The sequence below is a fragment of the Arvicanthis niloticus genome, chromosome 24 (genome assembly GCF_011762505.2).
Source record: "Arvicanthis niloticus isolate mArvNil1 chromosome 24, mArvNil1.pat.X, whole genome shotgun sequence".
Taxonomy (NCBI): Eukaryota; Metazoa; Chordata; class Mammalia; order Rodentia; family Muridae; genus Arvicanthis; species Arvicanthis niloticus.
In genome coordinates this window covers 36,176,752-36,192,320 of record NC_133432.1, presented here as the reverse complement: position 1 = coordinate 36,192,320, position 15,569 = coordinate 36,176,752, and the positions used below count along the sequence as shown (strand labels likewise).

General features: G+C 37.6%; 1 protein-coding gene across 2 annotated transcripts in view; it reads left to right on the top strand.

Annotated features, from left to right (window-relative positions):
* LOC143438119 (cytochrome P450 3A25) overlaps window positions 1-4,277 on the top strand; it is a 34,885-nt gene extending 30,608 nt beyond the window's left edge. For both annotated transcript variants that reach the window (XM_076923702.1, XM_076923701.1), the window contains 2 exons: window positions 2,739-2,901; window positions 3,687-4,277. In XM_076923702.1, coding sequence (XP_076779817.1) covers window positions 2,739-2,901; window positions 3,687-3,782 — 259 coding nt within the window. In that variant the 3' untranslated portion in view covers window positions 3,783-4,277. The remainder of the gene's footprint in view (window positions 1-2,738; window positions 2,902-3,686) is intronic.
* The last annotated feature ends 11,292 nt before the right edge of the window (window positions 4,278-15,569 follow it).

The following is a 15,569-nucleotide window of genomic DNA, read 5'->3' as shown; positions in this document are numbered from 1 at the left end:
AGAGAGAGAGAGAGAGAGAGAGAGAGAGAGAGAGAGAGAGAGAGACTAGTACACTAAATTATAAGAGATTGTGAACTGCCAAGTGTGGTTCTGAGGGCTCTGAGGACCAAACTCAGGTCCGTTGCAAGAAGAGTAAACTCTCTTGATCCCTGAGCAATCTCCCTAGACACTGGAATTAAAACTTTTAAAAATTCTAAAATGATCATTATTGTTGAAATTGCAATAAATATACCATTCAGAGTACCAGAGTATTAATGTTAATTCCATTAACAAGGTGATACCTATCCTTACAGGTGCACATATTTTGGTGCACATAGAGACTTAGAAAAGCTGATGTAGCATCATTTCAGCTGTATTTTGAATTACTGTTTACTTAAAGTACATCACAAACAATCTGCTATTTCATAGTATGTATGTTTTCTTGGGTGACTCTATTCTGCTATACTTTGTGAAACAGAATAACATTACTTAACATTAGAAATGAGCACTTTTTTCTTTCAAGCACCTTTCCCTCAATGAATTTATCACTAGATTTAGATGATTTTATTAAATTTGTGTCAAGAAGGAGTGTGCATGCCACAGCATGTGTGTAGAGGTCAGAGGACAACTTTTAGGAGTTGTTTTACCCTTCTTCCATGTGGGTCCTGAGGATGTAACTCAGATCATCAGGCTTGGCAGCAAGCTACTTTATTTACTGAGTTATTTCATTGGCAACATAACCAGCTCTAGGAAACTGGTTTCCTCATCCATTTGATTAGAAACTTTCTCCAGAGTCCTCCAGTATAGGTATAACAGCACAAGAAGAAGTCTGGAAGGTGGAAACATTAGAAACCATATAGACCCCAGTCCTGTCTTGAGCTGCCATCCTGGGCCAATTTCTGCCCAGTCTCCATAAAAGCCTGAGTCACCCCTGAGTCTGAGATATTCCTCCTTGGAAATGGCTTGAACATCCTTGTTAGAGTCAAGGTCAGGAATCAGGCATGTTTTTAGTTTTAAAATAGATTGTGTTGCCCTAATGTATTGGAAAGCAAACCCAAGAATAAAATTAAAGACAGTGGCTTGAGGGAGAGTGAGTGTGGCAGCCAGACTTCATAGGCATGTTCACTGTGCCTTATAACTGTGACCTTGTCTTGTTGGCAGTGGTGGCCCTAATGACATGATTATGTCTGCACACTGAACATACAGAAGGAATCTATCAGATTTGATTGATTTCTCTGTTCTCTTGACTTTCTCATAAAGTTTATGGGTTTTCCCCATTCTGACAACTTCTGCTTCCTGTAGTTCACAGCTCATCACTTTACTTTTCTTTGACTTATACAATCATCAAACAGTAACTGCAGATGATTACTGGGATTGAGTCAGTCAGTGAAATACCTAAGTAAGTGTATAGAATATTTGACCTGTACTTCAGTATACTATTGGTTATGAGTCCATATGATTTTTTGTGTAGGGAGAATCCATGTATGTGTATAGGTGCTTGCAGGGGTGTGTGTGTGTGTGTGTGTGTGTGTGTGTGTGTGTGTGTGTATTGGAGGAGCATATATATGTAAGTATATGTGCACAATTGGATGGGCATGAGTATTGTTATATCTGAGATCTGGAGCAAACCTCAGAGGCCAATTTTCAGGTACTCTCCACCTTTTGTTTGTGACCTCTCATTGACCTAGGATTGCACTAAGTGGAGTCACATAGCTGGATAGTGCACTCCAGGGTTCTAATCATCCCCACCTACCAGCTTACCACTGTGAGGCACACAACACCATGACCAACATTCTGTTAAGGTTCTTGGGATCAAACCCCACTCTTCACACTTGCCAGACAGGTACTTTCCTGGGTAAGCCATCTCCAAAGCCCCACATAATTATTATAATAAACTTCTTGTGTCCACTGTGTGGATTTCCTATCCACACACAACCCAATTTGTCCACACTCCCATGTTATTTTATAGTATATTACATGTAAATATTTCATCTTCTCTCCAAAATATAAAAACAGTTTTAAAACACCAATTAGTTATTCTCACTATTTTAGGACCATTTGTTTTCATTTATATACTCAAATAATAAAAAATCAAATTTGAATAAAGTCAGCTCTAAGTGGTCAGTAGATTTACTTTAGCTTCATGGAGAAGGAAAACATAAAAGTCACACATGAAGCTACAATAGAGACTTGTTCTCTGCCCCAGAAAATTATTTGACTTTAGCTATTCTACAAAGTATGGGGAGAAAGAAAAACCTTTTCTAAGAAGAGTGAGGGAGAGAGGAAGAAGGAATCAAGGAAAATACAGATGAGCAGAGCTTTAAAAAGGAAAGAAATGAGAGGGAAGGTTAGCATTGGGAAGAAGGGGAAACTAGCATTCCTTATATTAACAGAATTGCTACATGTCCCCCCAAGTGTGAAATCGGAACCTATTTTGCCTTCATTTGTCCAATCCCAATATGAATTTCAGAGCAGAACATATAACCATTCTGGATGAGAATTTTTGTGCTTAAGAATATGTTTTATCTTTTAAAGACATTCACTTCAATTGGTCCCAACAGCACAGAGATTGCCTCTCTATTGGCGTGAGTGGAAAGGACCCTTAGCTCACAGGATTTTAGTCAGGCACCTATAGCAAGGGCTCAGCTACAAGTCCACAAATATATGCTATGTGATCCTGCTTGGGGTGAACTCAAAATATGCAGCTCTTGTTGTCTCTATGTTCTATCACCTCATTTTCATCCCTTCTGTGTCTCCAGGTTCAGCAAAGAAAACAAGAGTAACATTAATCCGTATATATACCTGCCCTTTGGGAATGGACCCAGGAACTGCCTTGGCATGAGGTTTGCTCTCATCAGCATGAAACTTGCTGTCATAGGAGTCCTGCAGAACTTCACTGTCCAGCCTTGTGAGGAGACACAGGTGAGGCAAGAACTGTCCTTGACAAATAATATTTACGTAAGCAGGACTTGGGGACACCTGACAAGTTTTAGTCACTGACAGCCTGACATCCCTCCCCCATGACAATTTTCTTTCCTTTTTTCTTTGTACTGAGATCAAATTGCTACAGTGGGTATTTTCATCCTCCAGACTGAAGCTACTGAAGCAAAATAATTATGAAAACCTTAAATTACTCAGAAGCTCACCTTTCACACAAACCTTGTAAGCTAAAATAACTAGAACCAAAGCTTCCTGAAGTTCTTCTCCACCACCAAACTGAGTGAGGACACCTGATGCCCAAGAACTTTGATAGCTGAGCCCCTCCATAGATGTAAAATTGTGATACTGGCTCAGGATTTTCTTATGCTTCAACAAATGTAAAATTAACTTGATATTGTCTTCAAAACACATTTTCCATATACTTAAGATATGATCTAAGTCCTTTTCACTTAAAATTTAAGACACTAAAGAGCCCAAACAAACAGAACTGTTCCCTGGCTCTTTATAGACAGTAGGTGTTCAACTAATACTTTCCTGTATAAAATATAGATAAGGGCTTTTACTATCCAGTCTCAGTAATTATAGGCATAAAGAATTCAGGATTGATAGCTGATATAGGTGATTGATATTATTATATCACACATGCAGATATATAATGTATTTGTGTGTATAAAGCATCATGGTCCTTAATGTAACAGATCTCCTTGCTTCTGCCTTTGCTGGTGGTTCACTCACTGCTTCTCATTATGATTGTTCAACTACTGCAGATCCCCCTGAAGATTAGCAGGCAACCTATTTTCCAACCAGAAAAACCCATCATCCTAAAAGTTGTTTCAAGAAATAAACCCAGAACTGGACCATGAATTTCCCTCAGGAACAATGTTATATTCTTCAAGGAGACTGTTTCACAGAACACCAGAGAATTTAATGAACCTTAGAATAAGACCAACATAATATGTGCTTAATCAGCTTTCCCTGATGACTGAGTATTCAGAAATTCATTGAACATGGTCAGTGGCTCAGCAGTGTATCATCTATTGTGTGATTCAAAGGAAATTATTAACTCAATAGTAGATGCTGAGGCTCATCTTCTGAATCTTGTGGGACCAGCTTCACTCATTCAAGTAAATTCCATCAATTCTCAATTCTAACTGCAGTAACTATTTCTCTGTAGTTTTATCAATAGAAGCCATTGTAATGGCTGTTAATAAATGTGTATCAAATTTTCACTTTGTAAAAATATATGACATTAAGAATATGAATAAATGTATCTTTCAAATGTGTGATGTACTTTTGTCACTATACACATCAATGGCAAAACCACTGAATCAATAAAAGATACTAATCCTTTTCAATCACACTTGTGTGAGCCCATTTGGGATGCCCACTTGACTCTAAAAGTTTGGTGATGTTAATCCATTTTGGTTTGACACATTTCTTCAGAAATATATCCATAGTTTAATTCTACCACATTTAAAAGATTTATAATATAGCTCAGATGAAACTTTGTTCTTAAGATTGACCTAGCATCATCTTCCTCTCCTCCCACATCTCTGAAAGTTTTCTTAGACTTCTTTGGAGTCTATGGCTGTTAGTATTGTCAACTTCAGAGAATCTTGAATCACCTAGGAAGGATATAGGTCTTCAGACATGCCTGTGAAGAATTTTTTGATTGAGCTGATTAGGTGTGAAGTCCTACCCACTGTGGGTGGTACCATGTTGGATCTAGGACTGCATAAGTAGAGAAAGGGAACTGAGCATCAGCAAGCATCCATCGTTCTGCCTCCTGATTGTGGATTCCACATGACCAGTCTTCAGGCTCCTGCCACACTGATGTCTCCTCCAAGACACTCTCCCTAAGAACTGTGAGGCAGAGTCACCTCTTTCTCCCCTAAGTTGCTTTTGTCACAGTATTTATCATAGTAACAGGACAAGAAATGAAGATGGAATTTATTGTGTGTTCCTCGCTGTCCTACAACAGTGACAATAAAATAAAAATGGCTGCCTATACCCAGATAACCCCTACCTCCCAGTGTAGTGCAATAGAAGACACTCAAGATGTTCACCTCTCCACTTCAAACCCCTTTCTAGCCTACCATCCAAAGATAGGGGAGGAAAGATGGTAAATAAGATAAGGGGATGTAGACCTGTTTATAAGTAGTTCTTTGGGGGCAATTCCAATCTCTGTTTGTCAGAATGCAAGCACAGTATTCTGTAGTATTAGAATACAAAACACAAACCAGCAGCAATTGCATGATCCAATAGAAACTACCAGGCCTCCACTGAGTTGACATGAGTCAGTGGGAAAGACCAAGACTAGCCAGGGACACCAGGATAAGTTCTCTGCCATGCTTCTCTCAAACAAAGTGAAGATCAGCAAAGACAAAGATGCAAGACCAATGAATACTTTCTCTAAACATCACATGACCTCCCATGGGTCTTGCCTCAGCAAAATACCAGGTGAGTCTGCCTCACTATGAAAGTCTGTAATGCCTGACATATCCAGAAATGTCTACTTTACCAGTGGTTCATAAGTGTCATTTAAAAAAACTAATTTGGGTAGGATAAAAGGGTCAGAGGGATCACCAGACAACTAGATCCCAATAAACACCATTAAAGCCAGAAAAGGTGGTGTATACTTGTAATCCTAGTGATATAGGGGAAAAGGCAGGACTATCCCTAGAACTTGCTGGGTAGATAGTCTTGCCAGTCAGTGAGTTCATTGACAGTCTCTGCCTAAAACAATAAAGTGAAGGATCAGCAAGATGGCTCAGTGAGTAAGTTGCCAGCCACCAAAACTTACAGCTTGTATTCAGTTCCAGGGACCATATGGCAAAAGGAGAGAACCAGCAATAAGTTCACTTATGGCATCCACACAGGCTCTGAGATGTATGTGCATCCGTTCACATACACACAAAAATGTAATTTCAAATCATAATTATAAAGTAGAGAGACATTGAAAAAGACACACTGGCATCAACCTCTGACCTCCATACATATGCAGACACACATGTAAACATGTAAATTCATATACAAGCAAACAACACACACACACACAAATGATGGCAAAATGAGTGGAAATATTTTCAAGCAATTGGAAAAGTCAAAGAGCGCTCAGCTGAACTAACAATCAGGACCAGATCTACACCAGATCCACACAATCATTAACTATGAAGACAGAAATATTCATTCCTTGGTATCATGTGGACATGATATCATTACACCCATGAAGTCACAGAGCCCTGGTTATCATGACAAGACACATGCAAGAGCAAAACAGTCAACATCCCATCAGGGGTTGCTAGGAAAGATGAGCTGAGGAGCTTATCAGAGTTGATAGCTGACAGGGAAGGGAGAATCAGTTTTTAGCTAGGGGTGTAGCACCAAGTAGTTGCCTCTGCTCCAGTTTATGACCCAAAACTATGCACATATGGGCAACACTAATTAGACTTAGTGGGTTATAAAAGTCATGATGCTGAGTGGAAAATTGGGAGGGCATTCAAAGGAATTTGAGGGGAGAATATGTGATATATATGAAAAATATATCTTGTGTATACATGAAATTCTCAGGGGAATAATTTTCATATTATTTTTAAATGTTTTGTTTTATATTCTTCTTCATTTAGATCCCTATGTTCTCTCTTAATATATCTAAAGAACTCAGGTCACTGGGTCATGTTCACAGTACTAGAACATGCTGTACTTGACACTGGATAAGAAAAGTAATCATCACTCTCACTAAGCTGTAAGCCATGTGAGCTGACATGATGACCTGCCTGATAGACATGCCCACTGGTGGAACTGTGGCACAGATGTTATGGGAATGACCAATCACTTTTTCATTTGGATTTCAGGCCAACTCCATGAGATGGAACCAATAACAGATACTGTCTATGAGGCCACAAAACTGAGACTAGATATGTCATGAGCCCTGGTAAAAACTAACTACTATTAACCTATTAAATGAATGTAGAAATGAAAAGATTCCTAAATCTTCTATATACATAGACTACTACATTACTCAATGCTCATTAGAGAAACTTCTTCATGCAGTATTCAGAAGTTAACAAGAACACCTACAATTTGTCAACATGAAGTGACTTTACAATGCTCAATTGTAATTAGGTAAAACTGCAGGATACACATCTAGATCGTATTGATCCAAAAATGGACTGCATCTTAGTTATTTTACCTTCTACTCACTATCCTACTGGAATTCTTATGCAGAGAGAAGATTATATCCTAGAGTGGATATTTTTAGCTCATAAACAGAGTAAAAAGTTAAAAACCTACGTTGAGAAGGTTTCTGAATTAATACTGAAAGGAAAAATGAGACTTAGACAATTAGTTGGAATGGACCCGGCTGAAATTGTTGTACCTTTTACTAATGCAGAAATTATCTCGTTATGGGCACAAGATGAACATTGGCAAAGAGCATGTAGTAACTTTTTGGGAGAGATTAACAACAAATATCCTAAAAGCAAGTGGCTTCAGTTCATAAAAAGAACTAATTGGATTATCCCTCGTATTTTAAAAGGAACTCTGATATCTGGAGCCCCTACATTTTACACTGATGCTAGTAAGTCAAGAAAGGCAGGATATAAATCAGAAGACATAAGTAAGGTGGCTGAGAGTCCCTATAAGTCAATTCAAAAATCTGAATTATACGTAATAATCATGGTATTGTCAGATTTTCAAGAATCCCTTAATATAGTAACTGACTCTCAATATGCAGAAAGGGTTGTTTTACACATAGAGACTGCTGAACTTATTCAAGATAATTCTGAATTGACCTCCTTATTTTTTCAACTACAACAAATTATTAGAAATAGAAGTAACCCAATATATATAACACACATAAGATCCCATACAGGTCTGCCAGGCCCTCTAGCACAAGGTAATAATGATATCGACCAGCTATTGATAGGAAGCGTGCTAGAGGCTTCAGAATTTCATAAAAAACATCATGTTAATAGCAAAGGTTTAAAGAAAGGGTTCTCTATTACTTGGCAACAAGCCAAGGAAATTGTGAGGCAATGCCCTACTTGCTCATTATATAACCAAACTCCATTGCCTACAGGAACTAACCCTAAGGGTACCCAAAGAAATGACATTTGGCAAATGGATGTCTTTCATTTTACAGAGTTTGGTAAACTGAAATATGTGCACCATACTATAGACACATATTCAGGATTTCAATGGGCAACTGCCTTGGCATCAGAAAAGGCTGATTCTGTAATTACACATTTGTTAGAAGTCATGGCCATTATGGGAATACCCATACAAATTAAAACAGACAATGGTCCAGCATATACCTCTAATAAGATGGAGAAGTTTTTTACATATTATAATATAAAACATGTTACAGGCATATCACATAATCCTACGGGACAAGCAGTTGTGGAAAGATCTAATCGAACTCTAAAGGAGATGCTTAATAGGCAAAAGGGATCAATAAGAACCCCCAAAGATAGATTACATAGTGCTTTATTAACTCTAAATTTTTAAAATGCTAATGAACAAAACACCACAGCTGCTGAGAGACATTGGATGGTGGACAAAACTACTGAACTAAATCAACCTGTTTATATTAAGGATATTATGACGTCAGAATGGAAAGTGGGAAATGTATTACACTGTGGGAGAGGTTATGCTTATGTTTCCACAGGAAAAGAAAAGCTGTGGGTTCCTTCCAAAATGATAAAGATCAGAAATGACAAAGGGAGACCCCCTGAAGCACTAGTCAACACAGAAGAAAAGGGAGACTAACTCAACCAACCAAATGGGTGATGTATATATGGTGTTATGTCTCTTATACAGGCTTAACTGGCTGCTTTTAAGTTTTATATGTTACAGGATGAAAGAAGAGAAACTCAGCCCTAGCATGATTTATATTCGGGGATGCTGAGTCTCTGGGACCTCCTATTCCAGCTTCGTGCTTGATTCTACTGCAACTGCATCAAAGCTGCTTCTTTTAAGGACTTGCTTCCAGAACTTTTCCAGAACAGCTAGCTTGCCTGTCCAGCCTTTCTGACTGTAACAGTTATGGTGTCAGCTTTGCTATGAACTTTCTCAGTACACAGTGACTTCAAGGCAAATGATGCCAGCTAGCTCTCCTTTGACTAAGCCAATTTTCCTGTTTCCCTTTGGGCCCCCAGATGGGAATTCTTCACCCCAATTCAGCTGGAAGCAGACAAAAGGAGATCATCGCCCCAGTTCCTTATGTTGGGGTAGATTGTTCTGGTTACTTTGTAAATTATACATGTGTTGTAATTTAAGGAATACTTTACAAATGTAGCTTCAGACAGGAAGGGAATTAGAGAGCTAAATCTCAGGAATTAACTGGGATTAATATTTTACTCTTATATAGGCATTGTGCCTGTATAACTCATTTAGAAATACAAAGCTTAGACCCAGTTTAAAAAAAATTAGGTATACCTTACATTGGTAAGAAATCTTTATGATAGTTACAAGGTTGAAATTATAATCTCTTACATTGATATGGGATTTATTTTATACAAATTTAGGGTTTTCACTGGCATAAGTTTCTTATTAATACAAAAGTGGGATTAATATATTATTCTCATGTAGGCATTGTGCCTACATATCTTATTTAGAAATACAAGGCTTAGACCCAGTCCTTTTTAATCAAAAAAAAAAAAAAAACCACTTGATTTGAGATGGTTGGCTTGTGAGTCAGAGGCCTATGGTAATTGCATGGCTCATTGCTTACTGTTAGGATGTTTTCTAGATTTTAATTAGAAATAGTGGAAAGGAATTAACAGACAACTGTTCAGATTGCCTTACATAGTTGATTTTCAAAAACATCAGAAATCCATAGAATTGATGTTACAAACATTCTTATATAAACATTTATTTTATTAGAGACCTATCTGATCCTGACAGCTTCCCAGTCTTGGATTCTAAGAAAAAATTGAGCATCTTTGGAGTTACATCAGTTGTGGTATGATAGCCACTAGGCAAGAATTGCCTCTTTTCATCTACAGACGAAATATTGTGCAAAAAAGAAACACACTTGCGGAATAGTCGACTGATTATATCTGCCAAGACAGAGTAATCAGCCCTTAGTAATTCTGCATTACTAGGTCTGTCAGATGATTCCTGGGCCAGAAGGCTGAAAACCAGATGCTCCAACGTTTTGAAATAAGGAACTGTCTAGATGTTCAGTGGTCTATTTAAATTGGTTGAGTTTTAGAAGCCACGCTTTGTGCTTCCCATATCTTTATTTAACTGAGTCATTCTGGATTTCTGATGGGGTTGAAGATTTATAATCTCACAGCCAACCCAGGCTATTTACTTTGAGAGGATGGTTTTCAGATGCTATTCATTCTGAAGACAGGACATAAGCCAGGTTCAGAACTAAGTTTTTTTAATTGAGAGAGATGGCAAAGGTTCTATTTAGTTAACAAAAATGATGGACTGGGTGTTAGGTTTATCTTCTACTTTAACAATCACAACATGGTAATATAGTTAGTGTTCAATTAATATGTGAAAAGAAAAAAATTTTTTTATTGGACAAAAAGGGGGAAATGTGGTGGATAGCCCTAGCCTCTTGTCATGGTAATTCCACTCCTGGGAGGGGCTGCGAAGGAGGAGTGAATCTTGTAAACCTTCTGTCCAATCAAATTTGTTAAATAAAGGCTACAGCCAGTGATTGAGCAGTGGAAGAGGAGTGGGAGGAGCCAGAGGCAGGGAAAAGGGATAAGATCAGGAGAGCAGAGGAGGAGAGGGGCGGCTGGTGGAAGCAGAGTGGTTGGCAGTGGAAGGAGAGAGGACGAAGACAACAATGACCTAGGAAACCACAAGTTGTTAAGAGCTCTCTTAGCCGGGGAATAGTGTAGTTTAATGGTAAATCTGCCCAATCTAAGCATGCAGCATTCATTTGATATTTATTGACTTGTGTCCTTTCTTCTATGGACTTCATATGGGCAAGAGATTTACCGCAACACATGTCTGTTCTCAATATACAATAGAAGTCAGAAAGATCATAAGAGTCAGATGTAGTGGATAACTTTAAGGAAACAGCATTACAGATACAACATACAAATATACATATGAAATCACAAAGACTGTGACAAAATTCACACGATCTGTACAAGCTCAAACCAGAGAAAATCCTAGTGGGGAGGAGTTCAACGTCCTGCCCTACACCTAGGAGATATGGCCAGCAGAGAGGCCCTGGGAGAGTAAAAGTCATTTTACGTCAATGGCATGACACTGGGTATATCAACTACACTCCAGGTCAAGCCTCACACCAGGAATAGATATCTAACACCAACATGACTCCATAATTTTTGTTTTGTTTTGAAACAATGTTAGAAAATGTAACTTTGGGTGGGAAAGGATAGGATCTAGGAAGAGCTGAGGAAAAAATTACTATGATTAAAATATATTCAATGGAGCTCTCAAAAAATATAAAAACAGTTTTAAAATTGGGATTTTTAAAAAGATGTTTATTTCTGTTTTCTGTGTAATATTTATTATCCAATACTGCAACTAAATCATCTGATGCCAATTCTACAATTACAGTTTTCTCTATAATTCACCTTTTCATCAAAAAAAAAATTATTGGTCAAATTAAAGAGATGTGGTTACTTTCAAAAAATCTCAAAAGTAATTGATGGAGACAACCAGATTTGGATGTAAATGGTCACATGGCAACCAATGAATTTCCTGTTCTATCACTGAATTGGTCATCTCTTTTATATTATATTAGATGGTTCTTTCTATCAACACTGAGAAGCTCAATAGGTATACTGAGTTTTTAACCATGCATCAAGATCAGACAATTAAGCCCTGTCATTTCTGGATTTTATTCACTACGTAAATTAGAGAGTCCAGTGTTCTTACAAACCACCTTTACAGCAGAACTCCTTAAGGTAAAGTCACACTCCAGTTATAACTGCATCCCGTGGCACAACCTTGAAACTTGGCTATTTCAAGCTTTTGGGCTAATATCCACTTATCAGCGAGTAAATATCATGTCTGGTTTTTGTGGTTGAGTTACGTCACTCAGGATATTTTCTAGTTGTATCCATTTACCTAAGAATTTCTTGAATTTATTATTTTTAATAGCTAAATAATACTCCATTGTGTAAATGTACCACATTTTTGTATCCGTTCCTCTGTTGAAGTGCATCCGGGTCCTGTCCAGCTTCTGGCTGTTATAAATAAGGCTGCTATGAACATAGTGGAGCATATGTCCTTGTTATATGTTGGAGCATATTCTGGGTAAATGCCTAGGAGGGGTATAGCTGGGTTCTCAGGTAGTGCTATATCCAATTTTCTGAGGAACTTCCAGACTGATTTCCAGAATGGTTGTACCAGTTTGCTATCCCACCAACAATGGAGGAGTATTCCTCTTTCTCCACATCCTCGCCAGCATCTACCATCACTTGAGTTTTTATCTTAGCCATTCTTACTGGTGTGAGGTGGTATCTCAGGGTTGTTTTGATTTGCATTTCACTGATGACTAAGGATGTTGAGCATTTCTTAAGGTGCTTCTCAGCCATTTGAATTTCCTAAGTTGAGGATTCTTTCTTTAGCTATGTACCCCATTTTTAATAGGGTTATTTGGTTGTCTGGAGTCTAATTTCTTGAGTTCTTTGTATATATTAGATATTAGCCCTTTATCTGATCTAGGAATGGCTAATGATCTTTTTCCAATCTGTTGGTTGCTGTTTTGTCTTATTGACAGTGTCCTTTGCCTTACAGAAGTTCTGGAATTTTATACAATACATTTGTAAATTCTTGATCTTAGAGCATAAGCCATTGGTGTTCTGTTCAGGAACTTTTCCCTTGTGCCTAGGTATTCAAGGGTCTTCCCCACCTTCCCTTCTATATTAGTTTCAGTGTATCTGGTTTTCTGTGAATGTTTTTTTATCCACTTGGACTTGATCTTTGTACAGCAGGATAAGAATGGATCGATTTGCATTCTTCTACATGCTGACCTCCAGTTGAGCCAGCACTATTTGCTGAAAATACTGTCCTTTTTCCGATGGATGGTTTTGGCTCCTTTGTCAAAGATCAAGTAACCATAGGTGTGCGGGTTCATTTCTGGATCTTCAATTCTATTCCATTGATCTTCCTGCCTGTCTCTGTACCAATATCATGCAGTTTTTATCACTAGTGCTCTTTAGTACAGTTTGAGGTCAGGGATGGTGAGTCCCCCAGAAGCTCTTTTATTGTTGAGAATGGTTCTCGCTATCCTGAGTTTTTTGTTATTCCAAATGAATTTGCAAATTGCTCTTTCTATCTCTATGAAGAATTGATTTGGAATTTTGATGGTGATTGCATGGAACCTGTAGATTGCTTTTGGCAAGATGGCCATTTTTACTAAGTTAATCCTGCCAATCCAGGAGCATGGGAGAGCTTTCCATCTTCTGAGATCTTCTTCAATTTCTTTCTTCAGAAACTTGAAGTTCTTGTCATACAGATCTTTTACTTGCTTGGCTAGATTCACTACAAGATACTTTATATTATTTGTGACTATTGTGAAAGGTCTCATTTTCCTAAATTCTTTTTCAGCCTGTTTACCTTTTGAGTAGAAGAAAGCCACTGATTTGTTTGAGTTGATTTTATATATAGCTATTTTGCTGAAATTGTTTATCACATTTAGTAGTTCGCTGGTGGAAGTTTTAGAGTCACTTAAGTATGCTATCATATTATCTACAAATAGTGAAATTTTGACTTCTTGTTTTCCTATTTGTATCCCCTTGACTTCCTTTTGCTGTCTAATTGGTCTGGCTAGGACTTCTAGTTCTATATTGAATACGTAATGTGAGAGTGGGCAGCCTTGTCTAGTCCCTGATCTTCATGGGATTGCTTCAAGTTGCTCTCCATTTAGTTTGATGTTGGCTACTGGCTTGCTGTATATTGCTTTTACTATGTTTAGGTATGTGCCTTGAATTCCTGATCTTTCCAAGACTTTTAACATGAAGGGATGTCAAATTTTGTCCAATGCTTTTTCAGCATCTAGTGAGGTGACCATGTGGTCTTTTTCTATGAGTTTATTTATGTACTAGATTGTGTTGATGGATTTCCGAATATTGAACCTTCCCTGCATTTCTGGGATAAAGCCTACTTGATCATGATGGATGATTGTTTTGATCTGTTGTTGGATTCAGTTTGCAAGAATTTTATTGAGTATTTTTACATCAATATTCATAACTAAGATTGGTCTGTAGTTCCTTTCTTTGTTGGGTCCTTGTGAGGTTTAGATATGAGCACAATAGTAGCTTCATAGAACAAATTGGGTAGTGTTCCTTCTGTTTCTATTCTGTGGAATAGTTTGAAGAGAATGGGTTTTAGGTCTTCCTTGAAGGTCTGATAGAATTCTGCACTAAAACCATCTGGCCACAGACTTTTTTTGGTGGGGAGACTTTTAATGACTGCTTCTATTTCTTTAGGGGTTATGAGACTGTTTAGATGGTTTATCTGCTCATCATTTAACTTTGGTACCTGGTATCTGTCTAGAAAATTGTTCATTTCATCCAGAGATTTCCATTTTGTTGAGTATAGGCCTTTGTAGTAGGATCTGATGATTTTTTTTAATTTCCTCAATTTCTGTTGTTATGTCTCCCTTTTCAGTTCTGATTTTATTAATGTGAGTACTGTCTCTGTGCCCTTTGGTTAGTCTGGCTAAGGGTTTATCTATCTTGTTGATTTTCTCAAAGAACCAGCTCCTGGTTTTGTTGATATTTTGTATAGTTCTTTTTGTTTCTACTTGGTTGGTTTCACCTCTGAGTTTGATTATTTCCTGCTGTCTACTCCTCTTGGGTATATTTGCTTCTTTTTGTTCTAAGGCTTTCAGGTGTCCTTTCAAGTTGTTAGTGTATGCTCTTTCCAGTTTCTTTTTGTAGGCACTTAGAGCTATGAATTTTCCTCTTACTTTTACTGTTTTCATGATGTTCCACAAGTTTTGGTATGATGTGTCCTCATTTTCATTAAATTCTAAAAAGCCTTTAATTTCTTTCTTTACTTCTTCCTTGACCAAGTCATCCTTGAGTAGAGCATTGTTCAGTTTCCACATGTATGTGGGCTTTCCATTGTTTTTGTCATTATTAAAGACCAGCCTTAGTCCATGGTGGTCTGATAGGGTACAAGGCTTATTTTAATCTTTTTGTATCTGTTGAGGCCTGTTTTGTGACCAATTATATGGTCTATTTTGGAGAAGGTACCATGAGGTACTGAGAAAAAGGTATATTCTTTTGTTTTAGGATGAAATGTTCTATAGATAACAGTTAAATCCATTTGGTTCATAACTTCTGTTAGTTTCCTTGTGTCTCTGTTTAGTTTTGTTTCCATGATCTGTCCATTGCTGAGAGTGGGGTGTTGAAGTCCCCCACTATTATTGTGTAAGGTGCAATGTATGCTTTAAGCTTTAGTAAAGTTTCTTTTATGTATTTGGGTGCCCTTGCATTTGGGGCATCGATATTCAAAATTGAGAGTTCATCTTGGTCGATTTTTATTTTGATGAGTATGAAGTGTCCCTTCTTATATTTTTTTTATTACTTTTCATTGAAAATCAATTTTATTTGATATTAGAGTTGCTACGCCAGCTTGTTTCTTGGGACCATTTGCTTGGAAAACTGTTTTCCATCCTTTTACTCTGAGGTAGTGTCTGTCTT